We start from the raw sequence: 20,390 nt of genomic DNA, 5'->3' as shown, positions 1-20,390 counted from the left end.
TTCATGTTACATAATATTATCCTACAATCTGTTAGGTTATCTATTTTCATTTACATTTATAATAGTTACTTTCCTGAATGATTACGGCCTTTTCCTTTATACTATTTTACATGTTCTGTTAATGGAATATCTATTTATATTATATTATTGTATATCCTCTGTTAATGTCATTTTGTTGATAATTATAAAATTCAATTAAATATTTGAAACGGAAAAATATCTTATTAAAATGACAACTTTGTGTAAAAAAATAAATACATACATTTTCCAAATATGGGTGTTAGGAAAATTACATCTTCAAAATACACACTTTGCCTCTTATAGAAATCTCGCCCTGGGACTTTTAGGCTCCTTTTACACTGGGGCTACTTTTAGTGCCGCTTTACCGTAGTTTTTGCGGCGGTATTCGGCCACTAGCGGGGCGGTTTTAACTGAAAAAGGGTTAAAACCGCCCGCAAAGCGCCGCTGCAGCCGGTGGTATAGCCGCACAGCCCCATTTATTTCAATGGGTAGGAGCGGTTTAGGAGCGGTGAATACCCTGCTCTTTCACCACTCCAAAGATGTGGCTAGTAGGACTTTTTTCACCGTCCTGCTAGCGCACCACTCCAGGGTAAAAGCTCTCCGGCTTTCACACTGGAGTGAAAGGGGCTGGATTTTTTCAAGAGCTATACAGGCGCTGTAGTGCCAGAAAAACGCCCCAGTGTGAAATGGGCCTAAATGAGGTGGGCACCTCTAAGCCAATAAAAGTAACAACAGTAAATACAGTAAATATTTATTCAGTAAAAGTAATACAGGCATTAATATCATTAGAGAAAGCCAATTCATACAGAGTGCATATAAATAGGTACAATAAAAATAATAATAGTAATAATAGTACATTTGTGTATGAAGGATCCCATAGCATACAAACATCAGTTGTATCCGACATGTTTCACGAGTCCAAGCTCGCTCTTCAGGGGTAGATGTGTATGAATTGTACCTAAGGTGAAAGGATACAGATTGGGTATATGGCATGATATTGGTATTCTAAGGCAGAATGTAGAGAGGCCTAATGAGTAAAGGCCCCATACTTACCACTACACATAACCAAACCAATGGGTGTGCAGCCTCCAAACAGCGGCAGCAGGTGTCTCACCAGGGAGCTGAGGAGGCAGAGCCAGAAGGAACCCCACACAGGGCAGATTGGAGGGAAAGCATCATGTGGATGGAAAATGTGTATCCCTATTGGTCTCATTATGTCCAAGGTAAGCATTGGCTGTAAACATAAAGGTGTATGTCAGATAATCTGAAGTAGTAGGTAGAATACAAGAGTAATGACATAGACAAATCTATATGTAAATATAAGACTAGAGTCAGGGATGGCATGGACAAATGGACTGCAGGGAAATGTGGTAAGGAGATACCAGATACTAGCATGAGTGAAAATCAAAAGGTGAACAGGAAGAGGGAGGAAAAAAGGATAAGAAAGAAATGAAGTGCAAGTATGGGAAAAAGCCTGTGTGATTAGAGACAGCCTGCAGGTGAGCACTTGAGAGGAACCATGTGGAAAGAACAAATGAATATACCTGAGTGAAATACATGTATAAGTGCATGGGTATTAGGTTCCAACAAGAGGCATCCACAAGCATGTGTTTTCACTGAAAAAGAGAGCTACAAATGAATCCATGCAGTGCTAAAGCTCCAAGTTATATCCAGGAAAGGCTCAAGAGGCTCCGCCCCCAACGTCATGTGTGGATGACTGGCGTGTGAGCGCAGAGAGCGTCCCCTGTCATCGGGAAGTGTGGAAGCACTCCTATAAGCCATCCAGATGGCACAGTGCGTGCAACTATAAAAACACTGCAAAATCGCTGTCAGGGCTGGGCTCAGCCTTTCCTTCTCTGAGCTGGCTGCTCAGCTGTCGGCTAATTGCCAGTTCCCATCTCTCTCCACAGTTACCCAGCTGTTGTTGATTCTGCTTAGTCCTGCCTACTTAAAGCAGTCCAGCTCACTTGATCTCTGCCTTCGCCTTCGTCAACATCACAGAGACTTTCTCCTGCGTTCCTGTTGAAGACTTGCTCAGCTGACGTTCCTTCTGGCTCCTGATCCTGCTTGCTGTACTACTACGTTTATCCCTGGTTCTCTGAAATTTGCTTGGCTGACTACCCGATCTGGTTACTGAACTCTGGCTTGTTTTGACTATGCTTACTCTGTTTACCTTATTATTTTTATTAAACAAGTGTAATTTAACTATACTTCTGTCTTGGTCTGAGTCATGGTTCCTGATAGTAGGCGAAGGCCATGAACTCAGAAGATACAGTCAATCCACTTGTTGGTAATATATTTCCAGATTGGATGAGCAAGATCACCGCATGGATCAGTTTGCCATAGCGTTACAAACGCTCCTGAGTCACATGGCTCAACTGGAAACTCCCCCTGTGGCTGCTCTGGTACAACCTGAGTTGCAGGCCATCCCTGCTGCTGCGCCAGTCTCTGTGCAGGCGCCCGCCTCGAGTATTACCTCAATAAGAGGTATATCTGGTTCTGCTCCGCTTCCCCAGCGATTTGGGGGCGATCCAGTTCAATGCAGAGGGTTTCTCAACCAGGTTGAGATTTACTTTGAGATGCTGCCTCAGGCGTTTCCCACGGACAGAAGCAAAGTAGGTTTCATCATATCTTTGCTTTCTGAGAGAGCCTTGGCCTGGGCAAACCCTCTATGGGAGACGCTAAAAACTTGTTGTCTTGAGATACCCTGACTTTGTGGCCTCCTTTAAAAAGGTATTTGACGTTCCCACATGCTCCACTTCTGCTGGCAAGTGCCTCATGTCCATCAAACAGTACGAGAACTGTTGCCAACTACGCCCTTGAATTCCATACTCTGGCAGCAGAGGTTGCTTGGAACAATTTTTGTCATGGTTTCTCAGATTCCATCAAGGATGTGATAGCAGCCCGAGATATACCTACTGAGCTGGAGAGGTTGATCACGTTTGCCATCCTCATTGACTCCAGACTCAGAGAAAGACTCTCTGTTAAGGAGCGCTTGCAGAAGCCTCCTGTGTGTTTGCCTCTGAGCTTTACAGTCCCACCCTTGCCTCCCTCACCTCCCATGCCTGGTACCGAGTCGGTCAGTGAAGATGAACCCATGCACTTGGACTTCACTCATCTCTCTGCGGATGAGAGAGCCTTTAGGAGGAGGGGGAGATTGTGTCTTTATTGTGTCCAGGCAGGTCACTTTTTGAAGCCTTGTCCTACCCGTCCAGTGAATGCCCGAACCTTGAGGTCCTGTCATGGACAGACCTTAGGTGGCATTGTTTCATCCCCAGTTATCCAGAAGGATAAGCCCTTGGTTTCGATCACCCTTTCTTGGGCTGAGTCGTTCATCGAGATACAGGCTCTAATCGCCTCTTGGGCTGCAGGCAGATTTTTCGGGAGCAGTGTTTTTAATAATGCTTAAAGTGAATCAATAAAAGTGAAATATTCCTTTCAATTTCGTACCTGGGGGTCTATAGTATACCTGTAAAGTGGCGCATTTTTCCTGTGTTTAGAACAGTCCCTGCACAAAATTAAATTTCTAAAGGAAAAAAATTAATTTAAATCATTTAAAAAGTAATAGCGGCTATAGTGAATTGTGTATGGGAGAAATCAAAAGTGCTAATTTTAAGGGGCGCATGGAAGTCCCCATGCGTCAGAGGGGTGCGAGGTCACCCAGGTACGTCACTGTGTGGCCCCACCCTCAGTTTTAAAAGAACTGTCACCTGAGAGGACGGTCATTACGGCGGGTGCCTCCCATGGAGGCACAGCGAGAGAAGAAGATGAATGGACTTTGTGTGATAATTTAATAAAGGACTTGCCTCAAAATGTGTCTTGTGGTTTTTTAAAAATTTTACACTTTTTTTGTGAAATGGTACGGGTACAATGTACCCGTTACCATTTCAAACAGGGGGGAGTCAGGGATCTGAGGGTCCCCTTTTTAAAGGGGGCTTCCAGATTCCGATAAGCCTCCCGCTGTAGAGCCCCACAACCACTGGGCAAGGGTTGTAAGGATGAGGCCCTTGTCCCCATCAACATGGGGACAAGGTGCTTTGGGGGCTACCCCAAAGCACCCTCCCCATGTTGAGGGCATGTGGCCTGGTACGGTTCAGTAGGGGGGTGCTCTCTCGTCCCCCCTCTTTTCCTGTGGCCTGCCAGGTTGCATGCTCGGATAAGGGTCTGCATGGGTCTGGTATGGATTTTGAGGAGGACCCCTACGCCAGTTTTAAAAAAAATTGGCACAGGGTTCCCCTTAATATCCATACCAGACCTGAAGGGCCTGGTATGGAATTGGGGGGGGGGGGCGCCCACGCATTTTTATTTTTTAATTTTGGTTCGGGGTTCCCCTTAATATTCATAGCAGACCCAAAGGGCTGGGTAATGGACTGGGGGGATCCCATTCCGAGACCGACAATTCACTATAGCCACTATTACTTTTAAATGACTTTTTTTTACTTTAGAAATGTCATTTGTGCAAGGACTGTTCTAAACACGGTAAAAATGGGCCACTTTACAGGCATACTATAGACACCCCCCAGGTATGAAATTTAAAGGAATATTTCACTTTTATTGTTTCACTTTAAGCATTATTAAAATCACTGCTCCCAAAAAAATGGACGTTTTTAAAAAAAAATTTTGCATTGATACATGTCCCCTTGGGCAGGACCCGGGTCCCCAATCACTTTTTATAACAGTAACTTGCATATTAACCCTTAAAATTAGCACTTTTGATTTCTCCCATAGACAATTTACTATAGCCGCTATTACTTTTAAATTACTTTTTTCCTTTAGAAATGTCATTTTGTGCAGGGACTGTTCTATACACAGGAAACATGTGCCACTTTATAGGCATACTATAGACCCCACCCCGGTTTAAGCATTATTAAAATCACTGCTCCTGAAAAAATGTCGGTTTTAAAAAAAGAAATTTCATTGATACATTTCCCCTGGGGCAGGACCCAGGTCCCCAAACACTTTTTATGACAATAACTTGCATATAAGCCTTTAAAATGAACACTTTTGATTTTTCATGTTAATGTCCCATAGACTTTAACGGTGTTCCGGCGGCTTTTGAATTTGCCCCGAACACAACATATTGTTCGGTGTTGGCTAGAACATCTAAACAACCAAAGTTTGGGCCGAACCGTTCTCCCTTCCCTATTAGATTTCACACAGGTGGACATCATTTCACTAATTATGTGACTTCTGAAGGTAATTAGTTGTACCAGAGCTTTTTATGGGCTTCATAACAAAGGGGGTGAATACATACGCACATGCCAATTTATCATTTTTTTTATGTCTGAAAAATTGTTTTATGTATATATTTTTCTCATTTTAATTCACCAACGTAGACTATTGTGTTCTGATCCCTCACATATAATTCAGATTAAAAAAAAACATTGAACTAAAAAAGGAAGTAAACCCTGATGGGTTTACTTCCTCTTTGTTTACCTGCAAAGGCAAAGCATAGTGGGCTACTATGCATCGCATAGTAGCTCATTATATGTCCCTTACCTGACACAGGAGCCTGCAATGTCCCCGATTTCCTCGCTGGCTGAAAGCGTCCATCTTCCTTTCGGGGTCGCAGACTCCGGCTCTGTGACTGGCCGGAGTCGTTTGATGTCACTCATGCGCGTGCGTGTGGGAGCCGCCAGTCACGGCATGTCCTTTAATGAAAGGGGCACGCCGGGACCCTTCTAAAGTGCGCATACGCCGAATACATCGGCACATGTGCAGAACGAATCCTCGTACAGGGAATTGTAAATATCTCCTAAACCATGTAGGTTTAGGAGATATTTACAGCACCTACCAGTAAGCCTTAATCTAGGCTTACCTGTAGGTGAAAGTGTGTTGTAAGGGTTTACAACCACTTAAAAGGCTGTGATGTAACAAAATAGGTAAAAAGCCGAGGGTGAATACTTTTGCAAGGCACTGTATGTCAGCTTTTCAATCCCCTACACAAAAACGAGCAGTTAACCTATGTTGTGTGGGCACAGCCCCACTGCATATAAAAAAACCTGCCTGGAGTTCAGCTTTAACTTACAGGTGTTCTCTGTGGGCTGTAGGCCTTGTACCACTGTGTTTACAGAAACTGCACTCCTGTGGCCCATTTTCAGCCAACATCGGGCTGAATTCCGCTGTCAGTTTATATCGTAGAGCTGGTCCAGGCTCTGAAAAATATCCACCCAGAATCCTGTACTGGCACCTGGCTCAGCCTCTCAGGGACCGGCCAAGAGCCTAAGCCAGCACCTCCTGCCCCTCCACAGCCCAGCACTCCAGTGAGCAATGGAGAGGAGAACAGAGAGTCGGTGACCTACAGTCCTGGCCCTCTGCTCAGCGCAGGTGGATAACTGAGTGATCAGTGGTGTTTAATCGCTCAGATCTCACTACAGAGGTGGTGGGGGACACATGCAGCATCGATCTACCTACTGTAGGTGAATATAATGTTGTTGTTTTTTAAAGCCACACTTCACTTTTGATCTTCTGAGAATCTGAGTTTTAACAGATAATTGAGCTTGGATAAAAGTCTGATAATGAGTGATTTTCTAATGGAATGTAATTATATGCATAGATTTAAAACATTGGTAGTTTAGTAGCCGATAGCTTACATATTCTGTACTGGGTTATTTTACAAGACCACACAAATTCCATGTTTGGGAGACTGCTGCTCTCTGCTACATAGCTGATTTAGAATACAAAAAGAACAATGAAGTATACCGTACATTCCCACTGGTATATATCACTTCCATATACAATGGCATCAGACTCGTGTTCTTAGTGGTGTCAGATTTTATTCCCTTATCCATTTGCATCCTTCCTGCTCCAGGAAACCATTAAATCATCTGATGCTGTGTATGATAGGGCACAACATTACCAGATGTGGAGGATACACAGATACTGCTATGACATGTTTTCAGAGACATTTACAGTGCAATTATTGAAACTCTCCAGCCAGTTAATCACAATGAAAACGTTACCTCCCTAGCAGTGGCGAGTGACAGTGGAGGAAATTAAGTCTCTTCCTAGGAAGGCCCTGGAGAGGAGAGTTATTGAATCTGCCTTTAGCGAGCCATGGGCCTTGAGAGATTGCCCATGCCCTGTTATGAGAGATGGTCTGAGTTTCCTGAATCTAGAGAGAATCCCTTTAAAGGGTTTACGTCCTCTTTAATGTTTTGGGATTTGGCCTGGCGTTTGTTCCATGGCAGACTCTATGTGAAGGGCTACCTGAAGCATCGCTCTGAGGAGAACCGTGGTTGTCCAAGAGTGGAGTGTGGTGGGGTCTATAAGTGGGTGGGTGGGGCTCTGGGTATTTAGTTACACAGAGTGGTCGTACGGGGCTTTTGAGACTCATCTGGATTTTGAGACACTATTTCTAGTTAGTTTAGTAGTTTGTTACTTCACATGGAATGCAGGGTGTCAGGTTTCCATTCAGAAAAAAGTCCTTCCTGTTGAGGTGGTGGTGCACAACATTCTGGATGAGGTTGGGAAGATTTGGGATCTTGAAAAGGACGGTGGCGACCAGAGGCCTGGACAAAGATGTGGAGGAATGTCAGGTCCACGTGGCTGCTGTCTATCAGTCTCTGGGTGAGCGGCTTTTCTTTCAGTCCTTTCATGTCACCTAGATTTTGTTATGATACGATTTTTGGAAAAAGGCAGCATGCATGGGTTAAATGTTTACTCGTTTCTTAGCCGGAGGGTGCCTTTAGGTGGAGGTTAGCCTTTAGTTAAAGAGGAAGTAAAGGCTATTTAAAAAAAAAAATGCAACTTGCAAGGCAAAGGCATAATGAGCTAGTATGCATAGCATACTAGCTCATTATGAATAACTTGCCTGAGAACGAAGCCCCCAAATCGGTCCTCATGTTCGCCGCTGCCATGTATCCCGGAGTGACTTTCCGGGTCTCGCTGTTCCGGGAGCTGACACGAGCGGCATATCGCCGTGACCTGCGGCCTGCCCAGCGTGCCTGCGCACCGCTGTCTACGACGCATGCGCCGTAGACAGCGATGGATGTCTTTTTGTAAATATAATAAAACTGTATAGGTTTAGGAGATCTTTCTGGGACCTACAGGTAAGCCTTAATCTAGGCTTCCCTGTAGGTCAAAGTGGTTTGTAAGGGTTTACAACCACTTTAAAAGGCATCATGATGATAGTAATACTAAAATATGTCTTGGTTTGTATATTTAGTTTTCTATATGTTTTTCCATTTCTATGCTGATGTAAGCTATTTTTGTTTATTTATATATACATTTTTAATTTATTTTGTATATATGTAAATATGTTTTAATTATGTTGTATGTATGTAAGATTTTTAATAAACAAAAGTGTAAACAGATACAGCTATGACATGTTTTCAGAGACATTTACAGCGCTATTTTTGAAAACCTCCATCAAGATAATCACAATGAAAAGTTTATTTCTCTACATGTATACATTCTTGAAATGTACACATAGCATGAATGGACTCCAGGTAAACCAGGAATTAAAGTTCAAAGCTTTTGCCTATGTAGCGGATGACATTTTGGACAAAGTGTCATTCATGTGTAAAATTAGTTTTTGCCTCAGAACAGTAGTGGGGTTCTGAGGGACAGTAGTGGGGTTCTGAGGGTTAATTATGTAGGTTAACTTTGACATCAGTCTGGCTGGGCTGTTTTAGAGTTCTGCTTGGTCATGTGTATAGTGAGGTACACATGACAAGCCAGAACCAGGCCTTGTTGGACGTTTTGGGTATCAGCTTTCGTGGAACCAATCAGTGGGTGTGCCGGGCCCCGCTGAGGAGTCTGGGAAGGTACTTAAGATGTTGAGGTCACGTGTTCAGGGGAGTTTTTGAGGTCCGAGCGGTCTTTTCTTGTCTCCAGGACCGGGGTAGCCCCGCGAGGGTTCCCGGTCATGGGGTGTTCAACGTCCCGCGACATGCTTCTGTCGGTTACCCCCAATAAACCTGTCTGGTCTAGGGTATGTATCCGTCTGTTCCCGAGTCTCGGAACCCAGCTGGTCCGAGGCACAGTAACTGAGGGAGGATTCAAGGTGTCCGGGTGTGCTCTCGGCTTGGAGGGGCACCACAGCTCGTGAAAGTGACCGGGGGAGGACTCTTCGGAGGAGGGCCGACAATTGGCATCCTGAGAAGTGTCTGGCGAGTGGCTCTCTGGGTGGTATTAGAGACTTTGTTATGTCTGCAGTTCAAGGTACCACGAGTTCTTCACCATTGCCCTCTGTTCCTATATGTGACTGTATTGTTGGATGTTACCCCTGCAAAATAAAACCTTTCAAAAGGACTTTATTGGTGTCAGTGTCCAAGTTGTTGGGTATCAACCCTGGCAACCCCTAGACGTGGAAGAACAAGCCAACTGGAGGTAACTGGTAAGCCCAATAAGTCAAGGCCACCCTACAAAGGATTATGGCCGCTACACCTATGTAGGACTTAGAACAGTGTTTGTAAAATTATGAGCTAAAGGGGGGCCTCAAATGATGCCCCTGATATCACCAAAAGGCTGCATGTAATGTCCAATATATGTAATGCTTAAGAGAACTGACAGAAACTGCAGATCTACCGTGTTTCCCTGAAAATAAGACCTAGCGTTATTTTCCAGGAGGGCTGCAATATAAACCCTACCCTCAAAATAAGCCCTCCTTTAAAATGTTTGTAACATCCTATAATCCACTCTATTACAGCAGTATATACAGTAATGTACAATATGTGTGTTTTCTGTAATATAATTGCGGAAAAGAGAGCTCTGGCGGGTCACAGAAGCGCAGAACGGTGCTATAACAAAGGTATTTGGCACAATTATATTACAGAAACACACATATACATTAGATACTACTGTTATAGAGTGGATTATAGGATTTTACAAGCATTTTAACTTGGTTAAAACTGGGGATTCCTGTCAGGCAGGGAGAGAGAGGGGCTGAGAAGACAGCACATTACATGTTAAGACCTACCCTGAAAATAAGCCCTACTGTGTCTATTGTTGCCAAAATTAATATAAGACCCGGGCTTATTTTCGTGGAAACACGGTCATAGAGGAAATGAAATGAGGGTCAGAGATTGAGAAATGCCACATTATTGTCTGTGGATATGCTGCAGAAGACATAACGAAACTGGGAATGTGTTACATGATGCTAGAAGAGATCAGTGCTATTACCCTAATCAATATTCTCACTAAAGACCGTTAAAGTCTGAGGGCCGCACGTCATATACCAAAGGGATGCAAGTTGGACAATACGGACTTAGAGGCTGTACAGAGACCGAGAACCTAACCCACAGGAATGCAATTTTTTCAGATTGATTTGACCGTTTACACCAGGGATGTCCAAACTTTTTTCAAAGAGGGCCAGATTTGATGAAGTGAACATGCGTGAGGGCCGACCATTTTGCCTCACATTCTTTGAACCATCAAAATTCGGTCTAAGTGTGTTCGTCCAAGCACTAATACACAGCCCAACAAGAATTCTCTTGCCTTTGTGGCTGTGTGTGGTGAATAGATGAACTCAAGTGTATTATTTCGATACATCGTATTTATTGGTGTATAACACGCACCTTCACTTTAAGAGGGAAGCTTCAGGAAAAAAAAAAAATTCAAATTTTAAATAAAGAACTGTGAAGCAAAATAAGGGTCAGTGTCCATCTGTAGACCCACAATTGCCAGGAATGCAGCGCCTACCATTGCTAGGAATGCACCCACCATTGCCGGGAATTCACCCACCATTGCCGGGAATTCACCCACCATTGCCGGGAATGCAGTCACCATTGCCACCATTGCCAGGAATGCAGCCACCATTGCCGGGAATTTCACCCACCATTGCCAGGAATTTCACCCACCATTGCCAGGAATTTCACCCACCATTGCCCAGGAATGCAGCCACCATTGCCGGGAATTTCACCCACCATTGCCAGGAATTTCACCCACCATTGCCAGGAATTTCACCCACCATTGCCAGGAATGCAGCCACCATTGCTAGGAATGCAGCCACCATTGCTAGGAATGCAGCCACCATTGTTAGGAATGCCGCCACCATTGCTAGGAATTCACTCACCATTGCCAGGAATGCAGCCACCATTGCCAGGAATGCAGCTCCACAATTGCAATTGCCAGGAATGCAGCCACCATTACCATCAGTGCAGCCATGGAGGGCAGGGCGAGTGCCAAAGACATTTTACAGGAGAATCTCCTGTTTACACAACGGCCTCTTTAAGAGAAAGTCCCGCCTCCTTTGATGAACAGCAGTCGTTCAATGGCAGAGACGGGACTTCCTATTACAGAGGCTGCCATGTAAACAGGAAATTCCCCTCCTGTGTGCACGGCACTCGTCCCGCCTCCTCCCTCCGACACAGCCAAGCTATATATCTTTTGTGGCCCCAGTGCTGGGAGATCGCCGGGGGCCACAAAAGATATATATGTTTAAACAACCAGGCGGGCCGTCCAAAATCGGACCGTGGGCCGCGATTGGCCCGCGGGCTGGACTTTGGACATGCCTGGCTTACACCTATTCAGATTTATTTTCCAGCAACCCTGTACATCCTGACCTCCGCCTTAAAGGCAGTGTTATAAGGATGTATGCCTCCTAAGAACAGAGCCTCTTTAAATGACCTGTTTATTGTATTGGTATACAATAAAGCAGGTGTCCTCCTGCTTGCAAATCCAGTCTTCACCTTGTAGAGCTAGAGTCATCACTAGGATCTTTAGAATCCAACACTTTTGTGTGTGTTGGAACTTGACTGAGGGACCTGCAGAATACAGAGCCTCTGATTATCTATAAAACATTAAAACGATTAACCAATCCCCCCTTCCAAAATGACCAGACAACACTTTTTTTTTTTGGAGTCGAATGGCCATAGCAGCCGTTTATTACAAACCATAAATAAAACATTCACAGGAAAACAAGTTTAATGCATATAATACAGTCAATGCATAACAAATTAACCAATCTCAGCTTCTGTCCGGTCTAAGATCTTTGATCTAAAATCCTATAATTATATACTCATATTTAACCGGTTGTATCTGCCACAAAATGAAAGGCCTCCAGCTGCGACTACACTGGCTCAGGGACAAATAACCACTTACATACTACTTAGATACAACCTAATTAATACCCTGTTGTTAACACTGTATTGTTAGGAAGGGACACCCATACCTCAGAAGAGCCCAACCCACAATTTTTCACAATTAGTTAAGCAGCACTGCCTTCAAAGACCCAATAGACCCCCTGCCACAGCACATGAGCGTGACACCTAATGCACGTGTTTCCCCCCCAAACCAGAAGGCCCGCTGAATACCCTCCTGCAATCCCAGATGTCATAAATGCAGATGGCATTCAGATACACACCATCTCTTTTCAGATATCACCAGGTCTTATCCTGTAGCTCTCAATGATGTATTGCCGGGAAAAAAAATGATATCCCCTAGTTTACCTTTTTCCTGGCTTTGATAATCTTTTCAATAGAACAAAACATATGCCACTCAGACCTGGCAATTATATCGGACCACACAACTGAGCCCAAACTAACATATAGCGAACCTTGTATGTTACAATAAATGGGGGCGCATATATTGCCAAAACCTGACTAATTCCCACCGCCCAAAGAACAATCTGGTCAGTAAGTCCCCATCGGACCTCTACCATTGCCGCCCCAGTAGTAGTGCAAAGAATAGTTGTCTGCACTCCAACCAGCTGACAACAGGCATTTCCTGAACACTGCCCTAAACTGGAATCGAGACATTGCTGTCCCATCCGCATGCATAAAGAAAACTCCCAGAAGATTTGTCTGAAACTGTGAAAAAAACCCACAGCCCGGACAGGGCAAACTGGAGAAGAGGGAACCACATACACAACTCAATCCAAAAAACCCTCCCCAACTGATCAGTGTTAGATTTTTTAACAGAATACCCAATGTAGCATCCCATAACCACACATCCAGTATGCTCAAACCACCCTCACTACGTTTGTTCAGGCTTACCAATTCCCCCACCCGAAAAGCCCCAAAAAAGGCCAGCACAAAGATGGCCCAGAACAAGGTAACCTCATAGGCAGAAGAACAAACCTTATCCAAGTGACCCACTACAGCTCCAAGAACCTAAAATGAAACTGGGCTTCGAGCATCTGCCACAGAGCAACCCTTCCCTTAATCCTGTATAGCCTGCTTGGCCAGAAAAAAACCTTTGTATCATCTCTCTGACCTGACACTTTTTTTTTTGGAGTCGAATGGCCAGGTCTTATCCTGTAGCTCTCAATGATGTATTGCCAGATACCCATTTCGGGGGAAAAAAAATGCTATCCCTAGTTTACCTTTTTCCTGGCTTTGATAATCTTTTCAATAGAACAAAACATATGCCACTCAGACCTGGCAATTATATCGGATCACACAACTGAGCCCGAACCAACAGATAGCGAACCTTGTATGTTTACAATAAATGAGGGCGCATATATTGCCAAAACCTGACTAATTCCCACCGCCCAAAGAACAATCTGGTCAGTAAGTCCCCATCGGACCTCTACCATTGCCGCCACAGTAGTAGTGCAAATAATAGTTGTCTGCACTCCAACCAGCTGACAACAGGCATTTCCTGAACACTGCCCTAAACTGGAATCGAGACATTGCTCTCCCATCCGCATGCATAAAGAAAACTCTCAGAAGATTTGTCTGAAACCGTGAAAAAAAACCCACAGCCCGGACAGGGCAAACTGGAGAAGAGGGAACCACATACACAACTCAATCCAAAAAACCCTCCCCAACTGATCAGTGTTAGATTTTTTAACAGAATACCCAATGTAGCGTCCCGTAACCACACATCCTGTATGCTCAAACCACCCTCCCCACGTTTGTTCAGGCTTACCAATTCCCCCACCCGAAAAGCCCCAAAAAAGACCAGCACAAAGATGGCCCAGAACAAGGTAACCTCATAGGCAGAAGAACAAACCTTATCCAAGTGACCCACTACAGCTCCAAGAACCTAAAATGAAACTGGGCTTCGAGCATCTGCCACAGAGCAACCCTTCCCTTAATCCTGTATAGCCTGCTTGGCCAGAACAAAACCTTTGTATCATCTCTCTGACCTGACACCTTAAACATGAAAGCTTACTGGCCAACTGCTAAGACCCTTTATTGGCAAATTCCTGCCAATAAAATGAAGCAACACGTGTACATCATCGTCCTCACAAGAACACCCCCCATCTTCATTCACCAGATCGCTCCATTCCAGCCACACTCTGCAGTATGAGGACCAAGTTGACGCACATACTGAATGTTGAATTGAGAACCTGGAATTGGCAAAGCAATGCTTTACAGATGCTTGGGGCGTAGAGTTTCACGCTGCTCGGTTTCTAGTGCCTACTGACTGAATCTGTCCCACTTGAAACAAGACCAAACATCAGTCACTGAGTTATCAACTCCTGGAACATGCACAATTCCATTTACAACACAATCAGAAAACAGTTCCCGAACAGCTAAATTACTCACTAAACTAACCTCCCTCCATTCCACTGCCAACCAACTCTTAGCACTTCAAAGACCCTGACAGTAGATTTCATAACCAGCAAGGCCCGTCGCATAAGTGAACAGTTCTAGATCAAAATTGGAAATCACCTGCTCCAGCCAAAGAGAGAGACCATTGTAAGAAACCAGAAAATAATCCCACACTCGCAAGTCCTCACAATGATCCCGACCCAGCCGAATATAAGGATGTGGCGCCTTAGTTCCAGCTGTAGCATCTGTAGCAGCCACCAGTCGTCTACAAAAACGTGGACCATGGGAATACTGCAACAAGCAAAATTCAACTTGCCCAAGAGACATTGCAAAGCACGAAGTTGAATTTTTTTGTGTTGCCTGGTGGCAGAAACCATCCCTTTCAAATCTTCAAGTTTGTCCAAAGGCAAACAACATTCTATCACACGGTGTTGATGACAATACCCAGAAACCACAACTCAGTGGCTGGGCCCTCCATCTTGTCAGGATAATGGCACGCCAAAAAAATGGAAAACATGTTGGACTGTGGCCAAAAGTGAGGCATAGATAGTACTTTAAGCAGCATCTATACACAAGAAATCATCTAAGTCATGGATGACTGAATTAATCCAGGAAGCATCCCAAACCACCCATTCCAAAAAGGAAATAAACATTTCAAACAATGAACAAGAAATGGCACAGCCCATTGGTAAACATCTATCAACAAAATTCTGCCCCAGCCATTTGAACCCCAGCAGATGGCAACAACTAGAATGTACTAGCAACAAACAAAGGCTGCCTCAATATCAATCTTGGCCAACAAAGTACCTTTACTATACCTAGGATCCCACGAAACTGCCATATCAAAAGAAATATAGAACACCATGCAAAGCTCAGGATCAATGGCATCATTCAGTGAACCCCCTTTAGGATGCGATAAGTGATGAATGAGGTGTAACTTATTTGGTTCTTTTTTGGGGCTAATACCCAAAGGAAAAATACTGGTGGTGAATCAAAAGGACCAGTCATGCGACCCAAAGCAACTACTTTCAGGTTTTCCTGAAAACGACCGCTGGATGTAAACGAGAAGACTGTAATCTATCTGCCATAGGAGGAACAACAAGCAACTGGCAGGATATCAGAAAAACCCTACGAAAAACCCAGCTGCAACACACGAGCTGCCTCCCTGTTAGAATAACGTTTTAGGAAAGGTGCCATCTTTTCTACCTTCACTGGTGTCTTCCCTCTTTCTAGCATCACCTCCTTTACGTTTTCCTTGCCTGAAGCATCTGGACAGTGCACAAGACCCTCCACACCTAGAACAGTTATGACAGAAACAGCACGCAGTGCCAAATTTGCAAGATCTGGCATTGAATTGCCATCATAACCCCCTGTGATTTGCGACCAGTTGTGAAGAGGCTGCTGCACCCTCGGCCCCACCCTGAAAGGGAGAAACCAAACTCTGTGGAGACTACAGTTTCATCCAGAGAATTATGTTTTTGTGGTCCCACCGTAAAGAGGGCCGGACTGCCTTGCACTGATGAAATTGCTTGTCAAAGCGAAATCAAGCAAACCCACCATAAACTCTCTGGGCTTCGCCGATAGAGTCCAGATAACAAAATAAAAAAGGGGGGAACAAGTCTCAGGGGCCCTTTTCCCAATGACACTAGCTAAAATTGCATACACCTGCAACCAGTTTGAGAACGTACGCAAATCAACTGAAACCGCCGTTTCCTCCCCCTTCTTACTCTCATCTGGTCTAACGTTAAAGTTCAATTTCTCCAATGGCAACAAAGTAAGAATAAGAAATTCCACATACTCACCCTTCCATATATGCTCCTCCACTTCCAGTTTTATATGCGCACCCAAAGGCCCTTCAAAACAAACATGACCGGTGACTCCTTTATCAGCCACATTGTCGTCCAAAGCCTTACCAGCTGTAGTTACCGCAGACACTTGCTTCTCGGCTAAGATCAAGTGTAGTATCTGTTCTCATCAGTTGCCAGGAGGTGGCGCTTGCTTCCGTCCCTGCTCTACAGCGAGGTGGATCAGGGGTGGCGGTTGCTATGCAAAACCTGCTGGCGTGAAGGTAACCTGGAGCGGTTTGTAGCCGAAAGGGAAGCCTTCTGATGGGGATGGAGAACCACTGGGTCGGCGCTGAAGGCTCAGGTCCCTGGCCTTCTGGCCTGGATTGTGGCAGCTCTAGCTCTGGTCAGTTTTTCGGGAGAGAACACTGGCTCCCCTTTCTTCCACCGGGGGAGCGGCTAGTACTTCCCAAATGTAATTAGGTAGGAGTGATGGGGGCGAGGGTGGAGCCTGATGGCAAAGGGCTCTCACTAAGCTCTCAGATCTTCATGCCTTTCTGCCTGGGGTGGCGGCTGCTGTGGTCTGGGCTGTGGGTCAGGGTTGCAATGAAAAGCCAGTGGTGAATGTGCCCCTGTAGGTGCTAGGCAGAGACCGGCGGCACTCTGCCCTGTTGCCAGTGATACAGCTTGGAGTAGAAATTTCACTAGATCCGTTTGTTACTGGGAAGAGGGGCCGACTGCCAAGGCTCCCTGGAACTCTGCAGTTGTTGGTGATAGGCAGGGGTTTGTATTCTTTCTACTCTTTTGCCAGCTTTTCTGTTGGGTTGGTGGCATCATTCAGGGGTGTCATCTGCTGCTGAGAAGGGGAGTCAGCTGCTCCATCTCCCATACACTCATCTGGCTACTGGGGTGATATGTCTCTGGTACTGTCTCCCAGGTGCACAGATCTTTGCTGGGGAGGAAAGACCGCTTCCTTCACCCTGGCCGACTGTTAGGGAGGGATGATGAACATCCCCTATACCTTCTGCCCCTGGATCCTGATATGCTGCTGAGGAGTGACTATGGGGCAGAGGTCTTGAACACTCTGTCCAGTGGCCAGCGCTTCGGCGGGAGAACTTCCTTGTAACTGCACAGATGCTGCTGTTGGTGCTGGGTGGAGCTCAGTGATGTTTGACCCTGATGCCAACTATTCTGCTGGAGGCTCACCAGGTTGTTCTTCCTCAGCAGATAAGTGTATTAAATCCCCAGTCTCTGGAACTGGTGTCTGGGGATAGAGGTTCACCATCTCCTGTCTGTGAAACCCAGAAGATATTATCGGTGCTGGGCAGAGGTAAGCAGAGCTCTGCCCTGTTGTCAGCACTTCAGCTTTTGGGACAGCAATCTCCGGAGTTTCCACTGCCAATTCTCTGGCATGCTGCTGAACGTGTTATAGCAGTTTCCTGTATGCCCTTTCCAGATGCTGCTCCTTCCTTAGCAAATGGTCCATATCAGGTTTAAGCTCTGAGACCCCTGAAAGACCGAACATAGCCTCTCTCTATTCTCGCGGGTCCTCAAGGATAGGTTCTCCTTTATTGCCAAACACAAAACGATCTGTAGGGCTCTCCCACAGCAATCCAGGGCTGCCAAAGTCATATCCCTCTGGATAGCATTCTGTTGTCTTCCCTAAATATTCCTGCTCTGCGTGCCATTGCAGAGACCGAGAACGATTGTCCAGCTCTATCTCCTGCTGGACCTGCCAGTCCAACTCAGTCACCCATTGCTCCTGGGGTTGCTCTCCCAGGAATGCCATCCGCAATGCCCACTGGTCACTGATCCGTTGCTCTGGGGTTGGAAAGCACTTGCCCTGTTGCATACCAGCAAACTGGAGAGCTCCAATCCAGAGTCTTACCCAGTGTCAGGGAACTCACCATACGTATGCCCGTCCCCGTATAGCGACAGTTTCCCTTCGTTCCAGGCGTCATGCGCGGTGTCCCCGTCAGAGGCGTACGCATTCCAGGACGAACGGACGTATGCTAATCCGAACACGTGGACGTACGCCAATCCGAACACACCCGCGCCAACTGAACGGATGTACGTATTCACGCACGGACGGCCACTTCCACCAATCCTGGCTCACTCCCCTCTATATAAACAGGATCCTGACCTGACATCAGTGCTGGATCGTCTTCAGCTACTCCTGTAAGACCTGATCGTTGCTCCTGTGACCTTGCTCCTGTGACCTTGCTCCCGTGATCCTTGTTCCTGTGACCCGTTCCTGACACCCGCCCTTTGGATACCCTGTGCTACTATCTCCTGGACTACCTTTGACCCCTGCTTGGACTTCGACTTTGGCTTGTCTCCTGAATCTGTACCTTGTTTGCTTGCACGTTGCCAGACCCTTGCTTGTTCCTGATTACGCACCTGCCTCCTGTTATTGTACCGCACTGCCTGCCAGTTGCCGACCTTGCCTGTTACAGACACGCAGTGCTTCCTGCACACCTGCTGATCTTCCGGTGCCTACCTACGTGACCAGTCAACATCTCTTCTACCGTGAGGACCCAGCATCTCCAAGGTCTGCTACTTCCACCTTCAGGCACCTGCACCCTTTCGTGTCCTCACGCTCCCTGTCCCCATCCTCAGGGGCGTGGAGACCGGAACCGTGCGAGAGGCCACCCTCAGCAGTCTGACTCCACTGTAAGGTACGTGACACCCAGGAATCTGGGGCAGGAGATTCGGGTAGGAAGGGGGTCAAAATGCCCTGCATTGAAGTGGTTAAAAGCAGGTAAAAAATGGAGCCGACCCCCCGTATTTCATTCATGACAGGTTTACTCTAGGTGATTAATTCCTACTCTAAAAATAAATGTGTATTTTCATGTCAGATTAAATATGTAAATAATAATGACCCAATGGTTTTAAGAATATCTGCTTTCAGTTAAACAAGTAGCATGTGGTTTTCCAGCTGTTACAGAGCACCAGGCATGACCGTATGAGCATAAAATGCTGAAAGATCTGAAGCCCTGACTCCGCATGTCCTTTTCCCATAATACCTGAGGCGTGGACAGGGTTAAGGCCATGGGTATTTTTTTTCACACACTTTTCCTGTAAGGTTAAACACTGGCCTTTGAATTCCATGCACGCCCTGTGTGTATAAATACAGAGGGGGGGGGGCCTGGGAGTCTCTCTGGAATTCTGCCAGCTTGCTGGATAACTGGCTCTGCTGTTATGGAGAGAATGTGAAAAAAAAAAAATCTCACCAGTTCTGAAGTAATTTCCTTCCCTCTAAACCCCAGTCAGATTGTGCTTCTCTCACAGTACAGTGACACCGGCCATAGGATTACAGCACACTGGAGACTACAGCCTGCTGACTCCGATCTGCTCGATGGACTGCGTCCGTAGTGGCAACATGTACATCGCTCCTCTTGTATTGCTGTTGCTGATGGTGTTGAGTGGAAGCCTGACAGGTAATTATAGTGTTTCCTGAAATAACTCAGTGTGACAGATCTGTGCATACAAACATAGGCTCATCCTGTCTTAGCAGGGCTTGCCTCTCAATGCAGTGAAAGCTTTTTTTCTAAGCCCCCCAGTCGCTTTTGAGCGTAGCGCAGGTAGGCAATTTCGAGGCAGTTTTTTTTGTACGTTTTAGCATGTGAAGTGTCGTACAGGAGCTTCTTTGGGACAGGATTGCATGTTTTTGGCCCATAAACTTATATTACGGGAACATATAAAAATAAGAAACATAGAAACAAAGAAAAGTGACTGCAGAAAAAAGACAAAGTAGTCCATCGAGTCTGCCCTTTTATTTATTTTTTCCTTTACACGTGTTTTGTATTTTTCTTTTTTGTCCGAGTATAGATCTAGGTTTGTCCCAAGCATGTTTGAAACCATTTGTTTTTTTTTGTTTTTTTAATTCTTTACTTAATTTTTATAGTTTTTCACCATACAAAAAATATATACCACAGTTAAAATTACAAACAATCTTTATTCAAACACCCAATTTTCCCTACCCACCCCCAACACCTCCGTGCACCTATGTCTCTGTCAATAAAGGCAGTCTGTCCTCTCATTTCCCTTACATGGGCAGCACAGTGGTGTAGTGGTTAGTACTCCCACCTAGCAGTAAGAAGGGTCGCCAGTTCAAATCCCAACCATGACACTTACTGCC

At 45.5% G+C, this 20,390-nt stretch overlaps 1 protein-coding gene and 1 long non-coding RNA gene across 3 annotated transcripts in view; one reads left to right on the top strand and one right to left on the bottom strand.

Annotated features, from left to right (window-relative positions):
- Positions 1-758: 758 nt before the first annotated feature.
- LOC143930059 (uncharacterized) lies at positions 759-19,617 on the bottom strand. Its single transcript, XR_013262694.1, has 3 exons — positions 19,483-19,617; positions 1,075-1,255; positions 759-979 (listed from the first exon to the last, which is right to left on the bottom strand). It is a non-coding gene; the product is annotated as an uncharacterized LOC143930059 (long non-coding RNA).
- The window catches only part of PLAC9 (placenta associated 9), a 60,903-nt gene continuing 60,060 nt past the window's right edge, over positions 19,548-20,390 (top strand). For both annotated transcript variants that reach the window (XM_077453961.1, XM_077453959.1), the window contains exon 1: positions 19,548-19,689. In XM_077453961.1, the coding sequence (XP_077310087.1) occupies positions 19,608-19,689 (82 nt within the window). In that variant the 5' untranslated portion in view covers positions 19,548-19,607. The remainder of the gene's footprint in view (positions 19,690-20,390) is intronic.

Source organism: Lithobates pipiens, unplaced genomic scaffold, assembly GCF_037356315.1.
Source record: "Lithobates pipiens isolate NorthernLeopardFrog02 unplaced genomic scaffold, aLitPip1_a1.2 Scaffold_25, whole genome shotgun sequence".
Classification (NCBI taxonomy): Eukaryota; Metazoa; Chordata; class Amphibia; order Anura; family Ranidae; genus Lithobates; species Lithobates pipiens.
This window is presented reverse-complemented; position numbering and strand designations above follow the sequence as displayed.